The 21,795-nt window shown below is 42.4% G+C and overlaps 1 protein-coding gene across 2 annotated transcripts in view; it reads right to left on the reverse strand.

Moving 5' to 3' along the window:
• RSU1 (Ras suppressor protein 1) overlaps positions 1–21,795 on the reverse strand; it is a 204,845-nt gene that overhangs the window by 162,752 nt on the left and 20,298 nt on the right. The window contains exon 3 of one of the 2 annotated variants that reach the window (XM_019973108.2): positions 14,416–14,466. The exons of the other annotated variant lie outside the window; for it this stretch is intronic. Within the exon in view, the coding sequence (XP_019828667.1) occupies positions 14,416–14,466 (51 nt within the window). The remainder of the gene's footprint in view (positions 1–14,415; positions 14,467–21,795) is intronic. 2 annotated transcript variants of the gene reach the window in all.

Raw genomic sequence — 21,795 nt, forward strand, 5'->3', positions numbered from 1 at the left:
TTGGTGATTCCTGCAAAGCAGAAGCACAAGGGCCAGGGCTTGAAAACCAGGGGTCCCTGCCCCACATGCCTCCCTGAAGCCCCAACATAGGGGCTGAGCCATTGCCACCTTTATGGGGAACCACTGATGGGCTGCCAGCTACCCCAAGTGCAAGAAGAGGGAGCCTCAGAGCGAGGACTCAATGGGAGCCAACAGTGAGGCCGAGACCAGGACACGACCCAGAGGCGGGCACACACCCTGCGATGCGAGGGGTGAAACACTACTGTCTTAGGCCCATTTCCAGGGACACCCCTGACCAGACAAAGCCCAAAGATCCCACAGGGAATAAGGTAAAGCAAAATAAATCAAATAGCACTGCTTCCCCAAACCTGACACGTTTATACTAAAAATGGGAGATTTCCGTCTGTTGTAATAACAAATAGAAATGCCCGGGGTAATTTTTTAGACGCTTCTGCTGCTGTATAAAATTCAAAATGGATTAAAGATCTAAACGTAAGACCAGAAACTGTAAAACTCCTAGAGGAGAACACAGGCAAAACACTCTCTGACATACATCACAGCAGGATCCTCTATGACCCACCTCCCAGAATATTGGAAATAAAAGCAAAAATAAACAAATGGGACCTAATTAAACTTAAAAGCTTCTGCACAACAAAGGAAACTATAAGCAAGGTGAAAAGACAGCCTTCAGAATGGGAGAAAATAATAGCAAATGAAGCAACTGACAAACAACTAATCTCAAAAATATACAAGCAACTCCTACAGCTCAACTCCAGAAAAATAAATGACCCAATCAAAAAATGGGCCAAAGAACTAAATAGACATTTCTCCAAAGAAGACATACAGATGGCTAACAAACACATGAAAAGATGCTCAACATCACTCATTATCAGAGAAATGCAAATCAAGACCACAATGAGGTACCATTTCACACCAGTCAGAACAGCTGCGATCCAAAAGTCTACAAGCAATAAATGCTGGAGAGGGTGTGGAGAAAAGGGAACCCTCTTACACTGTTGGTGGGAATGCAAACTAGTACAGCCACTATGGAGAACGGTGTGGAGATGCCTTAAAAAACTGGAAATAGCTGCCTTATGACCCAGCAATCCCACTGCTGGGCATACACAACGAGGAAACCAGAATTAAAAGAGACACGTGTACCCCAATGTTCATTGCAGCACTGTTTATAATAGCCAGGACATGGAAGCAACCTAGATGTCCATCAGCAGATGAATGGATAAGAAAGCTGTGGTACACAACAGAGTATTACTCAGCCATTAAAAAGAATACATTTGAATCAGTTCTAATGAGGTGGATGAAACTGGAGCCTATTATACAGAGTGAAGTAAGCCAGAAAGAAAAACACCAATACAGTATACTAACGCATATCTATGGAATTTAGAAAGATGGTAACAATAACCCTGTATGCTGCTGCTGCTAAGTCACCTCAGTCGTGTCCGACTCTGTGGGACCCCATAGACGGCAGCCCACCAGGCTGCCCCGTCCCTGGGATTCTCCAGGCAAGAACACTGGAGTGGGTTGCCATTTCCTTCTCCAGTGCCTGAAAGTGAAAAGTGAAAGTGAAGTCGCTCAGTCGTGTCCGACTCTTAGCGGCCCCATGGACTGTAGCCTACCAGGCTCCTCGAGACAGCAAAAGAGACACAGATGTATAGAACAGTCTTTTGGACTCTGTGGGGGGGGGGGATGATTTGGGAGAATGGCATTGAAACATGTATAATATCATATATGAAACGAATCGCCAGTCCAAGTTCAATTCAGGATACAGGATGCTTGGGAATGGTGCACTGGGACGACCCAGAGGGATGGTACGGGGAGGGAGGAGGGAGGGGGATTCGGGTTGGGGAACACGTGTACACCCGTGGCAGATTCATGTTGATGTATGGCAAAACCAATACAATATTGTAAAGTAATTAACCTCCAATTAAAATAAATAAATTTATATTTAAAAAATAAATAAAATTTCTTTATTAGAGAAGATTAAGGGACGGTAGAGGATTTTCAAATGAAGCCAGGTATGCTGATTTTTTTTTAAATATGATTTTTTACAAGTTTTATTTATGTTTAAAAAGTTTTTGGCAGGTGGGGTCTTAGTTCTCAGGGATTGGACCTGTGACCCTACAGTGGAAGGCAGAGTCTGAACCACTGGACCATCAAGGAAGTCTCTGCTGATTCTTAAGTTACACTCCTGCAATGAAGTTATCAGAAAAAATGACCAAAAATATCCAAATACATGAAAATGAGTGAGATTATTTGTTATTCAGTCACTGGGGGGAGAAAGACCATTTGAGAAGAAATCATGAAAGCAAACACTGCTTTGTCCCAATATTTGACGAGTATAATACTGAACAACCACCATCCCTCTTCACCCTGGTGGGAAGATGCCCAAGTAACAGAAGCCATATGAAATACCAAACTATAAGAAATATGAATCAGTGCATTCTTGGTCAGAGTGAAAGGAAAGTCCTTTTAATCCTTAGCTACAACAGCTAGAAGGCATTAGTCTATTCATGGCGCAGAGGTGATGTCCAGACTAATTATATAGATGTCAATTCTATCAGCAAATGAGGAATCTTTGTTCTGAAAGCCATTCTAATGATCACATGTAAAGAAGAATTTCCTCACTCTGGCAAATAATTATGCTCTTCAGAATTTTATATTGAGGGGGGAAATAAAAAGGTCATTTGTACCTATAGTGATTAATGACTTTTGTTTTCTGGTCAAAAGCAGGAGGTGGATAATGAACTAATCATCATAGCATAAGAACTTGAAGTTCAAAAGTATACTGATGATAACCAGTTTTCCAGATTTTATGAGATTTCCCCCAAAGCAGCAATTAAAACAGTGAATTACAGTAGTTACAGGTTATTTAAAAACATAAAAGTTTATGGAACAGCAGAGCAAATTCTCATTTAACAGGATCTACAAGTTCCTCAAGGTAAAAATCAAAGAGCAAAAGAGCTAAGTAGCCACCTGACAAAGGCCAAGGTCCCCCAAATATCGTTAGCCTTGTAAGTGACAAGAGCAATGCTGCTTGCAGTTAATCAGCGGTACTCACTGACCACCCACACCTAGAAGGAGAGACTTAGTGCATCCTATCGCGGGCTTCCTTAAGATTCTGCAGCTCACAGTGGCAAAGAATCTGCCTGCCAATGCAGGAGACACGGGTTCCGTTCCTGGGCCGTGAGGATACCACGTGCCGTGGAGCAACTGAGACGTGCGCTACAACTTTTGAGCCCAGAAGTAGCAACTACTGAAACCAGAGAGCCTAGGGCCTGTGCTCCTCAACGAGAGACGCAACCGCGATGAGGAGCCCACACACCACAACTAGGGAGCAGCCCCCTCACTTCAACTGGAAAAAACCCTGGCAGCAACAAAGACCCAGCACAGCCATAAAAAAAAAAGAATAAAAGAAGTTCTCATCACAAGAAAACAATTTTTTTTTTAAATCTGCAGCTTAAGTCATTTTACTAACCAAAGACATTCCTCGCGTAATTTACTGCAAAGAAAAAAAAAAATGGTTCAACTCTTTCAGCAACAATGAGAATAATCAATTACCCAAAAATTAGGCGAAGTTACAAGCAAGCTGTAAGTCAGCTTTTATAGTGTAAAGTCTAACATGCAAAAATATCTGTCCCTGGGGTACGAAAAGTGTGTACGCACAGTCAAACAAATGTTCTAAGAAGCTGACAAGCATGGATTTCTGCTCCTCTGAGGACGCCAAACTTAGTTATGTCTGAATCTCCAATCAACTTCCCAGAAGGAACCAAACAAGGTCCACGTGGTCTTAGTCCTTCCAGACCCAGAATTGTTTTAGTAACACACCCTGGAAATCACACTTCAGTGAGCAAAGAATACAGCGTCCACCAGCAGGGCATCCACAAATAGCTTTTGTCTGAGAGGCGCGTCAGAGCAGAGACACTAAGGGGAAAGGCAGGGACCTTCCATCACCTGGGAGGAAGTGACATTAGTGAAGGACAAGAAAAGGATGGGGAGCCCTTCCTCCAGGAAAGATGCCCAAGAAGTCTGGAAGGAAACACGGCAAAGAACGAGAGAGAAAAGAACACTGAATACATTTCAATCAATCAACGTAGAAAGCATGCTCAGCTCAGTGAAAACGAGCTATTTAGGCTCTCAAATTTTTAAAAAGTACCATTATAATGGGTACACACACACTCAATCCAAGATTATTAAGAGGGAGACAATGGACGAATACAATTCACAGACACACACACATCACGCTTCGCCGACAGCTCCTGTCTTCTTTTATAGTGATATATATACACTATCATGTGTAAAAAAGATAGCCAATGGGGAGCTGCTGTATAAGCACAGGGAGCTCAGCCTGGTGCTCTGTGATGACTTAAAGGGGTGGGAAGCCGGCGGTGGGGGCGTGGTGGCAGGATGCTCAACCAAGAAGGAGGGGATATATGTACACATGAAGGCTGATTCTCATTGCTGTCCAGCAGAAACCAACACAACATCGTAAAGCAACCATCCTCCAAAAAAAAAAAATAAATAATAAAGGTACTTCTGGGAAAAAAAAGAATTACTCCAGCAAATGGATAAACAAGGTCCTACTGTATAGCCCATATTGAACTATGTTTAATATCCTGTGATAAACCATAATGGGAAGAAAAGAAAATGAAAAAGATTTTTACATACGTTATGTAGAACTTTGTTGTACAGGAAAAATTAACAAAACGTTGTAAATCAACCGTACTCCAATTAAAAAGAAAAAGAATGACTTCAGCAAGACATCATCCACGCGAAGTTGCTTCTCTACCTTCCCTGTCTCATGTCTTGGTGCTGATGATGGAGTACATGAAGCAGGGGGAAGGGGGTGGAGGAAAATGCCCAGTGCTAGAAAAATCCACCCTGGACCTTGTTAACTCCTCTTCTAATGATAACAACTATGCCTTCAACCTTAGGGATGCTCCCTGCTCATCCATTTGAAAAAGTGAAGATGCAGGGCCAATGTCTGGTCCACCGAGCTCCGGGACTCCCTGGAGCAGGGCGTTACCTGTACACGGACACCGACAGAGGAGGCAGCAGGGGAAAGGGGAACACAGGCTCAAAGCCATGCGAAGCCCCCAGCTCCGGCTCCACGTCCTCAGCCATGTGAAGCCTGCTTCTTGCCCCAGACACAGAGCAGGGCATCCAAAGCCACCCTTGCCTCTTGCACTCAGGTCACGGTTTCTGGGAGGTCTGGTCCTTCAAGGCTAAAAAGCTGTGAATAACCTCACCCTTTATCTTCTACATAGTTGGCTGCAAAGGAGGGCTTCGAGGAGAAAGGTAAGAATTCATCTCCCCTTTTGGAAGGATGAGCAAGATAGAGAGAGAAGGGCAGGCATTTCCACTAAGCATCAGGTGCCTGGAGTAAACGCTACACAGGCAGGAAAAAACTGCTTAAGAAACAGCAAGAGGTTAGACGAGATGGGGACTTTCCCGGTGGTCCAGTGGTTAAGACTTCGCCTTCCAATGCAGGGTATACAGGTTCGATCCCTGGTCAGGGAGCTAAGACCCGACATGTCTTGGGGCCAAAAACCAAAACATAAAACAGAATCAATATTGTAACATGTTCAATAAAGACTTTAAAAATGGTCCACACCAAAAAAATACCTAAAAACAATAGCTATCATAAAAAGAATGAGCTTCACGTTAACTTAAAAAAAAAAAAAAAAAACCTTATCAAAGTTTTGTACATATTTCCAGGAAACATCATCAGTGTATCCACACTGCAAATATACTGTTATCTTTCTCCAACTCCAAGGTTTCTAAATCTGAGCTGCATGTGCCCCTAAAAAATTTATGAATGGTTTAAACAGGATCTACAAACCTATTGAAATTTTAAGGATTATGTGTAGTTTTCTAGGAATCATGGACACAGCTTTCACTCTGTTCTTAAAAAAGGTCAGTGAGTTATGAAATGTTAAGCACTACTCTAAAAGAGTGTCTATTCCCAAGCATCGCATCTTTTAGAATCTCTCCTCCTCCCCTGCATGACACACATGTATACATGCACTATCTATGTGAGAGTCAACAGATGATTTACACAGAAATTTTTGCTAGTAGATCAATTCCATTTGAGGGTTCCGTTGTAAATGGTAAATGATAGCCAAGACATAGAAGCAATGTAAACATCCATCAGCAGAGAAATGGATAGAGAAGATGTGGTACATACATACAATGCAACATTACTCGGCCACTAAAAAAATAATGAAATAACGCCATTTGCAGCAACACAGATGAACCTCGTGGCTTCCCAGGCAGTTCAGCTGGTAAAGAATCTACCTGCAATGTGGGAGACCCTCGCTCAATTCCTGGGTTGGGAAGATCCCCAGGAGAAGGGATAGGCTACCCACTCCAGTGTTCTTGGGCTTCCCTAGTGGCTCACACGGTAAAGAATTAACCTGCAATGTGGGTGGCCTGGGTTCAATCGCTGGGTTGGGAAGATCCTCTGGAGAAGGGCACGGCAACCCACTCCAGTATTCTTCCCTGGAGAATCCCATGGACACAGGAGTCAGGCAGGCTACCATCAATGGGGTTACAAAGAGTCAGATACAACTGAGCGATTAAGCACAGCACAGATGAACCTAGAGATTGTTACACTTAGTGAAGTCAGTCAGAGAAGGACAAAGGTATATCACTTACATGTGCAATCTAAAAAAAAAAATCATATAAATGAATTATTTACAAAACAAAAATAGAGTCACAGATGTAGAGTACAAACTATGGTTACCAGGGAGAATGGAGGTGGGGATAAATTGGGAGATTTGAACTGACACATACACACTACTATATATAAAACAGATAAAGTAGATAACTAATAAAAACCTACTATACAGCACAGGGAACTCTGCTCAATACTCTGTGATGACGTACATGGGAAAAGAATGTAGAAAAAGAATGGACATATACATATGTATAACTGGTTCACTTCACTGTACACCTGAAACTAACAGAATACGGCTAATCAACTATACGCCAATAAAATTTAAAAAAATAAAAAAGTTTTAAAAAACAGTAAAAGAAACCCTATCCAAGATGAACTCCCCACAGTGGGCGGTGTGGAAAGTGACAGGTTCAATCTGCCCACACATGAGGATCGCCACAGCCTGCCATCTTTCTGAAATTCCCATAAGTGAAGTCACTCCTTTTAAAAACATACTGTGGAAAAATTAACACCTACCCTTATTTCGCTTCCTCTGGGCACAGGAAAATACTCCAAGAAGAGAGATTCTAGAGTAGGTGCGTTCAGGATGGAAGGGCTGACATGAAAGGGATCGAGGACGACAAGTATCTGAGCAGAGGACACAAGTGTATCAAAACCACTTCTCCAACTTCACATGTTAGCCTTGGGATGTGCTGGCTCTGGACTATCGGATCAATAGATGCTTCCATGCGACAATCCCACATGCTTCCTTAACTAAAACCGCCAAAAAACAAACTCCCAACTATAGGCAATTTTGTAAATGGTACCTAACCAGTGGTACTATTGGAAAGACACTGTTCAATTAATAGCTGTCTGACTCACAATTATGTACACATTTTTTCAAATCCAATCTTTCAAATGATGGCACAGGAACAAATTGATGAATGTGCACTAATTAGAAAAATAAGCTATTGATCAAAGCCTCTGGTTTATAAATACATTCATACTCTGTTAAAATGCAAACAGCAAGTTGTTTTGATATTGTCACAAGATAAATTCATGACACAGAGACAATTTATTTTGCATATTCTCCCCTCATAGTTTAATTTTGTACAAGCCATGCACTAGAACTTTTGCATAAGGCATGACAAGTAATCTATGAAAGAGGAAATAACTAGAGACTTGGCAACAGAAAGGTGTTGGAAGACTGGTGAAGGTCATTCTTACAAGTTGGGACAGTTAATTTTTCTCATTCATCTCAACAATCAATTATGTCTCTAGAAAAGGGTTTCCATTTATTATGCTTTTTAAAAAACTGCTTAATTTTCTTTATTATAATTGGGCCTGCATATTATGAGATTGTAATATTTTCATGCAAAACATCCTCCTTAATTCCTTTACAATAACACTTTCAGTAGAGAGCCTATCAATATATACATCTGCATAAAATCTTTAAACATTACATTTGTTTTAATGTTTTGACCAAAGAAATTATTGAAATCACTAAAGCAAATATCCTGGCATTTACTTGTTCACTATAATTTTGAATTCATATATAAGTTAAAACTAGTAAGAAATAGTCTGTTAAGAAAAAGAAACAAGTTTTGCTATAACACTTATGTTTACTGCTTGTCTAGTCATTTCTGACACATTAGATGACAAGAAATGGTCCCAGTTAAGGCTTGAAACGGCCAGCAAAGCTGCTAATATCTCAAGAAAACGTTTTACATGACACTTAAAAGTTTCAAGTGTAAAACTAAGTAATCACATACCGAGACTCACACTTATGAAAGATTTATATAGAACCTGCTGATCAATGTTTGTACACAGCAAAAAGACATTCTTTGCATTTCTTGCAGAAAATGATCAGGCTTTAGTCCTTATCATGCACAGGTCACAAAATGGAAAATACTGTTGTCATATTTGAAGTACTGGGTTTTGCTATTTCTTTTTAAAATTAAGAAAAGCATCATGTTAAAAAATTAATACTTAGATTGCTTTATCATTTATGCAAAATGTGAGTCATTTCATAATGCATAGTATTCCTCCTTACATGACGGCATTCAGTAAAAGAACCAATATAAACGGGCACAAAATCATATTTTCCTAAGTATTACACTTTTTTTTTAAATTAAAATCGGGTTCCATACATATATATTTTAAACTTTCTTCCAAGGGAGAAAAAAATTTTATGTATACTCCATACAAAAAAAATACATAAAAGGCAAGAGAATTCTCTCACTTTAAAGAGATTGGAAGGAAAGTTTCTAACATGAGAAAGAAACCATAATAAACACTAAACATGACACGTGAAACTGAACGTGTACTTTAAATTTGGGAGTCAAAAGAAAAATAACATACCTCCTTATGGAAGGATCAACATTAATTGTGGCAAAACTGGCCTATGTAAATGGCAGCAACATCATACCCTGAGAGAAGCTTGCAAAAAAATTTCGTCCTCTAACAACACCAATTTGGTTTTTAATCTTTTAGCATGAGATGAGGAGGAAGGGGGGAAAAAAGTATCCCAACAGTGACCTCTAGTGGACAAGTTTTAAAACGATTCTCTCAGAAATTCCTCTTTAAGACTGAAAAGTAGAAAAACATTTACAAAGCTAATACTCCCAAGACCATAAGAACCAGGGATTAGATAAGATGCAGACTGCAAAAGACCCAGCTAACACTGGCTTATAAGGGAGGGTCACCACAAAGGCAGGCAGGCAGAGACACAGAAAGACCATCTTTGAAATAAATGTTGTATCCCCTTCTTAGAGACCCTGACAGCAAGCAAGCGCTGAGTCTATCATCGCAGACAGCTGGGACTCACCACCACTCATGACCTACCAACCCATTTATCAACTGGCATTAACTCAAGGGTCTGCTTCATGTTCGGCCTGCTTTGGGCACTTTTGTGGGGTGGTATGTACAATACCTAAGCATACGACAGCGTTCCTAATTTCAAGAAACATAACCTACAATTAACTGTTTAAAAATATTAGTAAATCATTTGGGATCTTAAATACATGAAACAGAGCTTCCCAGGTGCCACCAGTGGTAAAGAACCAATCTGTCAATGCAGGAGACATAAGAGACTTGGGTTTGACCCCCGGGTTGGGAAGATCCCCTGGAGGAGGGCATGGCAACCCACTCCAGTATTCTTGCCTGGAGAATTCCATGGACAGAGGAGCCTGGTGGGCTACAGTCTGAAAGGCTGCAGAGGTGGACACAACTGAAGTGACTTAGCACGCACACATGCATACATAAAGCTAAGTGAACGGGTAACAAGAGGGCCAATCCAGGAGACCTAGAATAGTAGGAGGTCTTCATTTCCTTGTGGAGAAGTCAACTCAGCTGAGCCCACCAGGTCTGCCCCAAGGCTGGTCACGACCCCAGCTTTCCAATTGTGTATCCTGGGGTGTCCCTGAGGAGCCAGACACACCGCAGAGACAATGCAAGTTTGGTTTCAGACCACCCACCACAACAAAGCAACTACTGCAATAAACTGAGTCACACAAACTTTTTGGCTACTCAGTGCCTGTAGGAGTTGCGTTTACACTCTACAGCTGTCTATTAAGTGTGCAAAGTACTATGTCCAAAAAATGTACATATCTTATTAAAAAACACAAAGCTTAAAAAAAAAATGCTAACCATCCTCTGAGCCTTCAACCAGTTGTCACCTTTTTGCTGGTGGAGGGTTTGAAATATTGTGAGAATTACCAAAGTGACACAGAGACACGAGGTGAGCAAATGCTGTTGGAAAAATGGTCCAGTAGCTTTGCTCAACTCAGCGTCGCCACAGACCTTCAATTTCCGCCAATTCAATTCCCGCCAAGCTCAATAAAGTGAGGCCTGCCTGTACCATGTTAGTACATCATTCCTTCCCTGTGAAAGGGCCACGTAAAGGGGAAAGACAGCAACTCCTAGGATATAAGGCTCTGTTTCTCACTGCTCAGCACATTTGAAAGGAAACTACAAGCAGTTAAGGAACAGAAGTGTGCAGTGGTTACATTCACTCAGACCCGCACACTGACTGATCCTGAAGAAACTGTCAGGTTCCTCCACTGACCACTTCACCCAGACCCCCTGCTTCCCACCCTGGTCCTGCCATTACTGCCTTTACATGAGGGCTTCCTGGGAAACCATTCTGAGCTCAGCAACGGGCAGTAAAGAGGAATACAAGATGGTCTCCGCCTTCAACAAAGCTTACCACCGCCCTTAAGATAAAGGTACACCCTCAGAAGCTGTAATTCTGGATCATAGTAATGTAGCTACGTACCCCGGACCACTGAAGGTCAAAAGACAATACTTGGGGTGACCTAGGAGGCTTGAACAAATACTTTAAAGGAATTCTCTAGGACCACACCCCCTCTACTTTGGCTTTTTGGATGAAGCACAGGCCTTTGTGCTGTCCTCCAGGCAGTGTCACAGTCGAGAGCATCAGTACTGGATCACTCCTTAGACACTGATCAGCTGGGGAAAGAGTTCACTGGCAAAAGGGTCCTCCCAAGAATGGTCTGCATCAAGCAGGGAGGACATGTCGCTCAAGGGAGAAGGGGAACTCTCATAGCTACAGTCACTGTAAGCATCCAGCAGGCAGGAGAGGACGGAACAGGAAGTGACAGGACAAGGAAGAGCCATGCTGGTGCCAAGAGTCTCTGAATATGAGACTTCCCTGGCGGTCCAGTGGTTAAGACTCCACCTTCCAATGCAGGAGTACAGGTTCGATTCCTAGTTAGGTAACTAAGATCCCACATGTCTTGTGACCAGAAAACCAAACATAAAACAAGCAATATTGTAACAAATTCAATAAAGACTTTTAAAAATGGTCCACATCAAAAAAATAAATAAATAAAAGTCTCTGAACAATAGGATTTGGGGGAGAGATATCTCCAGTTTGCAGGGGGGCCAAGAGGAAGACGCGCGGGGGGTGGGGCAGGCAGGGGAGGAAGGGAGGAGCAGGAAAGCCTGGCGGAAGAGCCTCATCTTTACTCTGCAAACATTCCCCCTGGGCAAGCAAGCACCTCCATCCGGGGCCCAGAGAGTCACCTGTCCAATCACAGCAAAAAAATAATGTTCCCTCGCTACTGCACCTCCCACCTCCTTTAATCCACTGCAGACATTGTATGGACTGAAGGAGTTGTTACCCGCAGAGTCACCCCCAGTGACTGCACCAAAACCCACCAGCTCCACCCCACTCCCCCAGATTTACACGTCAATCATGTCACTGTAACAATGAGGAATCTCTGACAGTGATCAGACGGACAATTCTGAAAGACCCTGACAAATTCTCATGTCAAAAACTTTAAGAATTCCTGCTCACAAAATCTTGGGAATTTGAGGGTCATCAGCTTGCTCTCCCCTTTCTCATGGCCTCACTTGTACTATGTTGAGGGGACCTGCTGATCTGTCAAAACCACCAGCAGGAAGAGAGGGCCAGCTCAGTGCCACGCTCTTCCAACAGCTCCAAGATACTGACTCCAGTCCTCAGAGTTGAGAGCTGTCCCCAGACCAAGTCCCAACGTGAGTAAGCTGGTGATTCGTCCCCCAGGTATACAAGAGGACACATCAGAAGTGTAATTGGCACACGAGCATGCAAGATAAAAGGAGTGCTGAGGGGTTTATCTTTTGAGTCCCATCAGTTTGAATGTGGTGCTGTCAGCTAGTCCCCATTAAAAAGCACGGGAAGTGAAAGACACTGATTACAATGAAAAGTGACAGGAGGCCGGACTCACCCACCTCCACGTAATGCATATTTATCTTTCCATCAGATGGACATATTTACTATAAACACCGGAAAAACCATAGCGAAGCCATTCATTTAAATGCCAGAAAAATAGTAAAAGATGCTAATTTGACCTTAGTGAAACAGATCGGGCGTCACTGACACCACTCACAATGGCTTGAAACAGAATTTACCAAGACGATTAATTAGAGCTTATTGGATTAGGTCAAGAGTGTCTCAAATGGGAAAAAAGGGGGGGAAAGGGGGAAGGGGGGGAGAAAGAGGAGAAAAAGTTTGGATCCACAGCAAACCTCTTTAATAGCAGACACAACTTACCTCTGTTTATGCCTCCCTAAATTAATCTCATCCTGCACGTCTAGAAAGAGAAACTAACACCCTGATCCTGGAGATTTCGTTATGGACATATAAAAAGAAAAACTATGACTGTCCATAAGACTTTTTAAGGAACCAATCAATTAATGGTATAATGGGAACACAACAGGTTTGGCTTCCTTTTTCAGTGGAAACTGTTTTTCCCTCTGATGATGATGCAGGATTGAACACCAGTGGTCAACTTGGCAATTAGGAAATATTTTCATGAACTACACGACAGAGAGAGCACCAGAAATTTCTGCTCACCAAATCTGGGGGAATTTAGGGATCGTGCAGTCCACCTTCAAAACACACTTCAAATCCCCTCAGAACTGGGATTAGGGTCTCAGCGGAGAGAGAACAGGACCATTCGCTACAAAAACAATGAAAGCAGCAGCGTATTACCCGTTACAGCAGTGATCACACGTGACTTGTCACCCTCACTGTCAGCTGCCGGGGCTCCAATACCCAAACGTGACCGTGGTGTCACTCTGCCCTCGCTTCTGGCTAAAAACGAACTGATCTGCCTGTCTCCTGCTCACGAGGGGCCCTCACTGCCACTCTTAATTCTCCATAATCAACAGCTCTGTGACATTGCTTCAAGCTGTATATAATGCAACACACACATAAATTCATGACACAAGTCCCTCAACATCACATTCTGCTCTGTTTCGCCGAACTCACACAAATTCTTGCCACAGGATCAGAAAAGCATTCAAGTCTGCAGGAAATACAGCAAGCACAAAGACACACAATCAGACATGAGACAGGACAGCGGGCCCCATCATTAACACCTTTTAAGCCACAGCTCTAAGAATAAAACGGCCCACGTTAGTCACACAAGATTACGCTTTACCAAGAGGTGTGAAACCTTCTATACATTAACTGTACCACTCCCAATGCCTGGGACAATTTTCCCTGGAAATCAGACTCAAGAACTTAAAAAACGCAGATGTAAATTTCTATCACTTCTACAATTTTATGCTCCCCACCCGCCGCCATCAAGCAGGGAAAGAAAGTATATCAATAATGACATTTTCCCCTTTCGAGGAGAAAGTAGAAATGAAAGCTAACAATGTTTTGCTCTGAAAAAATTCAACTTTAAAACAAGATTTTCTTTTTGTTGTGGATCACTTTTTAAAAAGTCTTTACTGAATTTTTTACAATATTATTTATTTTATGGTTTGGTTTTTTGGCCATGAGACAAGTGGGATCTGGCTCCCGACCAGGGGTCAATCCCACACCCCCTGCATTGGAAGATGAAGTGTTAATCACTGAACCACCAAGGAAGTCCTCCAACAGTTTTTTGATAAGCTTCTCTTTTCCCATAAAATAATAACGGAAGTCTCAGCATTTCAGGTCACTGCAGCAGTTTGCATGCCCAAAGGGGACCATTATCAGAGGAACAATGTCCTGTCTGCCTTCAATTTACATACATGAAAAATTGAGGAAAAATCCTCAAAACAGAGAAAACTACAAAATACAGGAAGACAGTACGCTCAGATATCTTAGTGCCATCTCAGTACCCTTTCACTTTGCCCAAAAAATCATTTGTCATTACTGTCGAGGAAAACAGAAGAATTAGCAGTTCTGCCACGTTACCTACAAGTCAGAAATTGTGAACAGAGGACAGCAATGGTTGACTCACTTGTTAGCTTGTTGTGGCTGAGGACCAGCTGTGTGATGTGGGACAGGGTGACTGGAAAAGAAAAGAGAAAAACACAGTTAATGTACCCAAATTACACTCACGTTCCTGCAAGGTGACCTGCTAAGTTCTTTTGACAGGTTGGAGTGTTACCACTCACAAAAATAGACGCAGGGATTCACAGAAGGCTGTCTGTTTAATGTCAAACCGCATGAGGAAAAGCCACACAATAAATGGTGCAATTAGAACAGCGAGTTAGCGCTAATGGAATTTTAGCACTAACGGCATTAACGTCACAGGAACAAACAGGACAAGGGCCAGTGAGCTCTGCCCGGCGACCTGGAGCGCTGGTCCAGCCTCAACAATCCATCTCACTAAGGGAACCATCAGGAGATCTGGGAGGAACAACCTTCCCCAGCCCATGCTTAGAAAACCAGCCCGTCAACACAGACGGACCACTGCTTCCCGAGTCACTGTCAACCCCGAAATGTTCCTACATGCTCTCGATGACCAGAGGAAAAGCCCTCCACATGTTCCTCTCAAGTGTGGTTGACATTTCAAAGAAGCAGCAGATGGCTCACCAGTTTCAAATATGATCATGGAAGCTTAAACTGCTGAAAAAGACTAGATTTGCCTTTAAAAAAGAAAAGAAAAAGGGTTTTCCAAGTACCAACAAAGAAAATATGTATACAAATTCACCAAAAAAAGAAAAAAGCCAGTGGGAGTTAAAAAGTGACCTCAACTTTGGGTTCTAAAACTTCACTTTGTCGTCAGCAAGCTCTCTCTCTCTGTATATATATATATATGTGTGTGTGTGTGTGTGTGTGGGTGGGTGGGTGGGTGGGTGTATATATATACTTACTGACATAATATGTATACACCCATATATTTATTATTTGTTAAATTTACATTTATATGTAAATTATATACATTTACCTTTTATTATTTATACATATTAAATTGTATATTTATATGTATAAATCTAAATGATTATATACTATTTATACTAATTAGTGTACTTAATATATATTAAAGTTTTAAATGTGAAATATATATTTGTAAAGAAACATATTAGAAATTTTTCCAGTATTCTTTTTATATGAACCTTATTTTAATGCGACAGTTTTTTTCCCTTCAAGAAACGATAAGACAAATATTTTTTCTCAAGAACAGTCTCAGGATTGGAACCCAGTACATGTATGGATGTGAGAGTTGGACTGTGAAGAAAGCTGAGCGCCGAAGAATTGATGCTTTTGAAGTGTGGTGTTGGAGAAGACTCTTGAGAGTCCCTTGGACTGCAAGGAGATCCAACCAGTCCATTCTGAAGGAGATCAGCCCTGGGATTTCTTTGGAAGGAATGATGCTAAAGCTGAAACTCCAGTACTTTGGCCACCTCATGCAAAGAGTTGACTCATTGGAAAAGATTCTGATGCTGGGAGGGATTGGGGGCAGGAGGAGAAGGGGACGACAGAGGATGAGATGGCTGGATGGCATCACTGACTCGATGGACATGAGTCTGAGTGAACTCCGGGAGTTGGTGATGGACAGGGAGGCCTGGCGTGCTGCGATTCATGGGGTCGCAAAGAGTCAGACACAACGGAGAGACTGATCTGATCTGATCTGATCCTTGAAAAAAATATGCATCACCCCGACTGCAACTTCTAAGCATTTTTCTTTTGTTCAAACTATCACAAAGTTACAGAAAAGTTCAAAGTACAATACAAAGACCCATTTCTCTGTCCTGACTCATAAACTTTATGTCCAATAAAATTTAGGGTATTCCTACAAAGATATTCCCCTGCACAGTACATCATTATCATCTGATCCTCAGCCCTCAGCCACCCCAGTTTCACCAAATGTCCCAAACAGTTCTTTAACAGAGATGGATCCAGTTTAGAATCCACAATGTACGTAGCTGCCAGGCCTCGTCAAGTCACCTCTTAGCCTGGATCACGGTTTCCTTGACTTTCAAGACCACAGAGATTGTGAAGCACACAGGCCAAGGTATTTTGTATTATGTCTTGCGTGTGGTTTTGTCCTTTAATTTTCAGTGGAGTCTAGCTGCTTTACAGTGTCGTGTTAGTTTCTGCTGTACAACAAAGTGAATCAGCTGTACATACACGTGTCTCCTCTTCTTCGGATTTACTTTCATTTGAGTCACCACAGAGCACTGTGACCTTTGTGTATTCCTGATTAGCTCACGTTTGCACCATCAGCAGGAATCCTGGGGAAATGCCGTCGTCTTCTCACTGCATCCTATCAGCTGGCACAGATTTCAATCCGTTCCATTACCGTGACCTTCCCTCGATCACCTGAGTCTGCCAGGCTTCTCCACTGTAAAGTTACCCTTTGCCCTTGTAATTAGCATTTTCTAAGGGGAGTAGGAGCAAGGATACCTAAACTACGTAACAATCCTGTCCCACATGTGTTCCGTGGTCCCCAACTGGGGCAATTTTGATCCTCGTGGAGCATTAGGCCATGTCTGGAGGCTCTTTTGATTCTACCAACTATGACCACTAGAAACTCTAAACCTTCCTATGTGACACACCTTGTATTTCTGTTGCGTTAGTGTTAGTTGCTCAGTTGTGTCCAGCTCTTGGTGACCCCATGGACTGCACCCACCAGGCTCTTCTGTCCATGGAATTCTCTGGGCAAGAATACTGGAATGGGTTGTCATTTCCTTCTCCAGGGGAATCTTCCCAACTCAGGGATCGAACCCAGGTCTCCTGCATGGCAGGCGAATTCTTTACCATCTGAGGCACCACTGGTGCTGAACACTGATCTAAGCAGTGGCGTCTAGGGCCCAGGGATGCTGCTGAACATCCTACAAATGCACCAGGCAGCCCACCCAAGAAAGAATCATCCAGTCTAACATCCATGAGGCTGCTGTGGAGAAATCACAAATTCATTTTACTTCCATTTGTATGGCTTTGTGGTTTCCCATCTCAGTCAACGGGTTACCATCATTTGTTCAGATTACGATGGTCGCTGATGTGGCTGGTGTGAATCCCCCATCCAAGCTGGCTGCCTGGTCCTTCTGACACGTCCCCCTCACTTGCTGAGTACTTCTACTCTTTGGCATGAGACAGTCAAACTCATCTTGCACTTTTACTGTCACAGGCCTGGAATCCATCAGCATTTCTCCAGTGAGCTTTGCTTCTTTTTTGTGTGCAGAAAATGGTACTTAGAAGCCAAAATCTGGGCCCTAGATGTGCTCATTGTTATTTGAGGTCTCAGTATTCTCAGGTGATGGAATTAGAGAATACACACACATCTCTGCAGATTTCACTATATTATTGAAAATCCCAAGTTCACACCAATAGATCAATTTCAATACAACCCTGCATGGTTCATTCTAGTGTTCTCCCTTTCCTGTTTGTAGTTCCCTAACAGTGAGAACTCTGGCTTCCCTTATCTTTAAGCTACTTACGTATGCAGTCAGTACCCCTACATGTAACTGCACGAAGCGCAGTTATCTCACATCTGGGTGTGAACAGCTCTATGCTGACCTGCAGGGACACTGAGTCAAGGTCAAGATGAGTAGGCAAGCTCGAGATGTGTCATGTTCTGTTCAAAGCAGCAGAGACCTTGGAGGCTCTAGGACCAGCTTGTTCACACATCCAGGGATATGCAGGTCATTGGCTTACACTTGGCTGCAGATGGCTGACCAGTCGCACACAAAAGACCATGCTAGAGATTTCAGTCCAAGCATTCTCAACACCCGGACTACTCAGATATGTCTAGAAAGTTCACATCTGGAGACAAAGTATGTCCTAAGCAACTAAGAAACGCCCCTGAGGCAGGGAAGGGTGGTGGACTGCGCCAGTAAGCCCCTGGGGCCCCTATGGTCACCTGTGCTTTCTTATCCCTGCTAAGCTATGTCCTGTGCCTTTATAAACTCCCTGGGTGAGTGGGCTCTGCGGAACCTTCTGGGTTCTTTCAACTATGCAACCTATGTATTAATGTAGTAATCCATCACCCCACGCCCTTTCTTCCTAGCTGGACACCTGTCCAACTCAACCTCCTCACCTGCTCGCCTACCTACCTCAACCTGATCCCAATCGGGCTCAGACCCCTCAAGCCAGGCTCCCTACCCTGCACAGATGCTCTCCTCACCGCACTCGTGGTTCCATACCCGGCTCTGGACCACCATGCCCACCGCCACCCTCCTACCCCCAAAGCTTGAATGTGTCTCTTTTTCTGTTGCACTTACTGACTTTAGGATTGAATCTTTAGAGAATGAAGAAGAGACAGGCAAAGAAAAGGAGCAATTTTACAATTTTAAAAGCATTACCATGATCACTTCTAACATGTGAAGCTAGATTTTAGACACTGCATAGCATCTTGCACACATCTATAAGAGTTAAGATTGTTCCTGTCCACTAGATATAGCATTCCTTTATCTCTGAGGCATATAGTCTGATATGAAAACAAAAAATCTCCAAGAGCAGCATTCACATAAAACCAGAAAAAATAGATCGAAAGATATGTAAGTTGAGACAATAGCCAGAGTCATATGAGAACAAACTGGAAATAACAGGAGTTACACCAGAGTTTCTCTCACTTATACATGGGTAGTACAGAGTTTCTGGTTTCTTGCTGCCCAGCCATTCCCAATGCGTGAATCCCACCTCACAGTCCAAAGGGGCTGCCTAAGCTTAGCCATCATGTCTATATTCCCCTTAGGAAGATGGAAAGGGGAAAAAAACCCTTCCAAGAAATTGCACTTCCACTTATAATACAGTGATGCCTAAATGCAAAAGAGGTGAATTACAAGTGACCACATGCAAGATAAAATTAGGGATTTTAAAACCAACAAAGATGGTGCAAACCAAAACTGGCAGACACTCACACTAAGCAAATACTTTGTCTGAGTGTCACAGAAATAATTCTGCTTGCCAAAAAAAGACCCTGATAATCCAATATCCTGCCTTAATTTTTCCTAAAATATCACAACTACCTTAATTAAGAAGAAAAAAACTTTGCTCTTCTCCCAGCTAACATTCATAATGAAAGATTTAATAAGAGAAAGTTGGGTTTTTTCAACCCTTTCATTGTCTTTTCTATTATACAAGCATTTAGCAGGAGAGAAAATGAAGTTTGAAAGTTCTTTTTTTTTAATAGAGAAATGTATGTGTTGTTTCACCTGATCACATTACTATTAATAGATGTATTTGTCTTTCTCATTATTGCTACAGGGCTACATATTAAATAAGAAGGAGAAAAATAAGAATAGAAAAGGCAAAGTTAATAAAAGACCTTTGAGGAAATATTTAGGGCAACAAAAGACTCTGGGCTGGGTCTGCTGGGAGGGCTGTTAAGTTGGACAGAATTGAAATCTCAGAATCAATCACAAAGCCTGTGACAGGCAAAGACCAAAGAGCCAGACATATATTCAAGCAGCTGCCACTCCCCTCCACTTGGCCATGCAGAGTCTATTGTGGATCTTATACTGACACTGCACTGGTTAAAAAGAAGGGAGAAAAGGTCTATCAAAATAGAATGGGTTATTTAAAAGTACAAAAGCCACCCTAGTCAATCACGTGGGCAAAATGGAATCAGGTCTCCCCACTGACCTGCCCTGCTACTTACTCACACACTAGGAAATCCTCCAGGGCAGGAGTAGCCTAGCTTCAGGCCCTGCTAGTCATACACTGTCCGGAAGCAGTGGCAGCAGAACAGTGACGACAAACTGTTATTAAAGGTCCTAAAGCAATACTGAGCCCTGTTTTGCCCAGGCATTTTCAAAGTAGAATAGACTTCCAAAAGTCAACTAAATAACTGAGAAAATGTGCTGGCATACAGTTAACGCTGCCATGCCCTGGCTCTCATTCTGTCTCTAGCCTTTAGAAATGGTATGTGGGTAGGAAAGGAATATACTGGGGGACTGGGACTGATTATATACATACTACTACTATAAAATGACAACTAATAAGGACCTACTATATAGCACAGGGAACTCTATTCAATACTCTGTAATGACCTATATGGGAAAAGGATCCAAATAAGAGCGGAGGGCTATATATATGTATAACTGAACCACTTTGCTGTACACCTGAAACTCACACCTTTGTAAATCAACTCCAATATACGCCAATATAAAACAGAAACAAACAAGAGCAAATTAAAAACAAAAAAAAAGAAATGGTATGTGGGTGAACACTGTCTCAGGCCAAAATGAACGTGTGGGGAAGAAAATCGTGGGTAGAGGGCTGTCTGAAGGTGAAGGGGGTGGAGAAGGGTGAGATAGCTGGTGCTGTGTGCGTGACTGATGATGGTTTATTCTCCGGCCAAGGATGGAATCAGCCAGCAAGTGCTAAATGATTAAAGAAAAACTGGCTGTTTCAGTAACTTCCATCAGAGACCCATTCAGGCACTCACGGACTGGACATTCACCAGGCACGTTCAGCATGGCAATGGTGTCTTCCCTGGAGATCTCCGAGAAGTAATGTCAGATGTAGAGAACGCACGTATGGACACCAAGGGGGAGAGGCAGGGTGGAATGAATGGGAGATTAGGATTGACGTGCATTCGCTATTATGTACAAAACAGACAACTGTTTCATACATAGTATACCGTTTTATACACAGTATACTATTTTATACATGGTACATAGCTCAGGGAACTGTACTCAGTGCTCTGTGTTGATCTAAATGGAAAGAAAAATAAAATAAAAAAAGAGGGGATATATGTATACATATAGCTGATTCACTTTGCTGTACAGTAGAAACTAATACAATACTATAAAGCAACTATACCACAATAAAAATTTTTTAAATAAAAAGAAATAAGCAAAAGAAATAAAACATAAAAAGCAGCAGCAATGTCAAGCATGCATCCTCATTAGACTGGGACAGTCCTGGATTATACCCAGTGTCCCTCTCAAAACTGTCCTGGTTTGAATGATAAGCCACACAGCCCCTCAATTTAGGCAATAGAGAATATAGAACTGGACTTGGAAGACAGACAGAAGTTGGAGCTTACGGAAGCAGTTCTAGCCTTATCTGAGCACAGAAATGAAAAACCGGGAAGGTCCAGGACTGGGTGGGCCAGCCAGCATTATAATGGACTACATTCAGAACCATCAAAGGACTAGCCAACACTCCTAGAAAAGAATCATCATGTCTGGATAATGCATGGAAGCAGATATTATTTCAAATAGGTTCAGCTTTTTTCCCTTCATCATCCGGTAGACAGCATAAGAGAAATGTAAGCAGGATGAAATCCACAGCACCAGATGACGACATGGCAGACCTGCTTTCAAAACAATCCAACAAATCACAGAGATGAGCCACACCGGAAACTGCCTCTCCAGCTTTCAGTCTGGCAAATCAGAAGCAAATTATTCCTCTGGTGGCACTTCAGAAAGGTTTAAAAAGTTCC

The sequence above is a fragment of the Bos indicus genome, chromosome 13 (genome assembly GCF_029378745.1).
Source record: "Bos indicus isolate NIAB-ARS_2022 breed Sahiwal x Tharparkar chromosome 13, NIAB-ARS_B.indTharparkar_mat_pri_1.0, whole genome shotgun sequence".
Taxonomy (NCBI): domain Eukaryota; kingdom Metazoa; phylum Chordata; class Mammalia; order Artiodactyla; family Bovidae; genus Bos; species Bos indicus.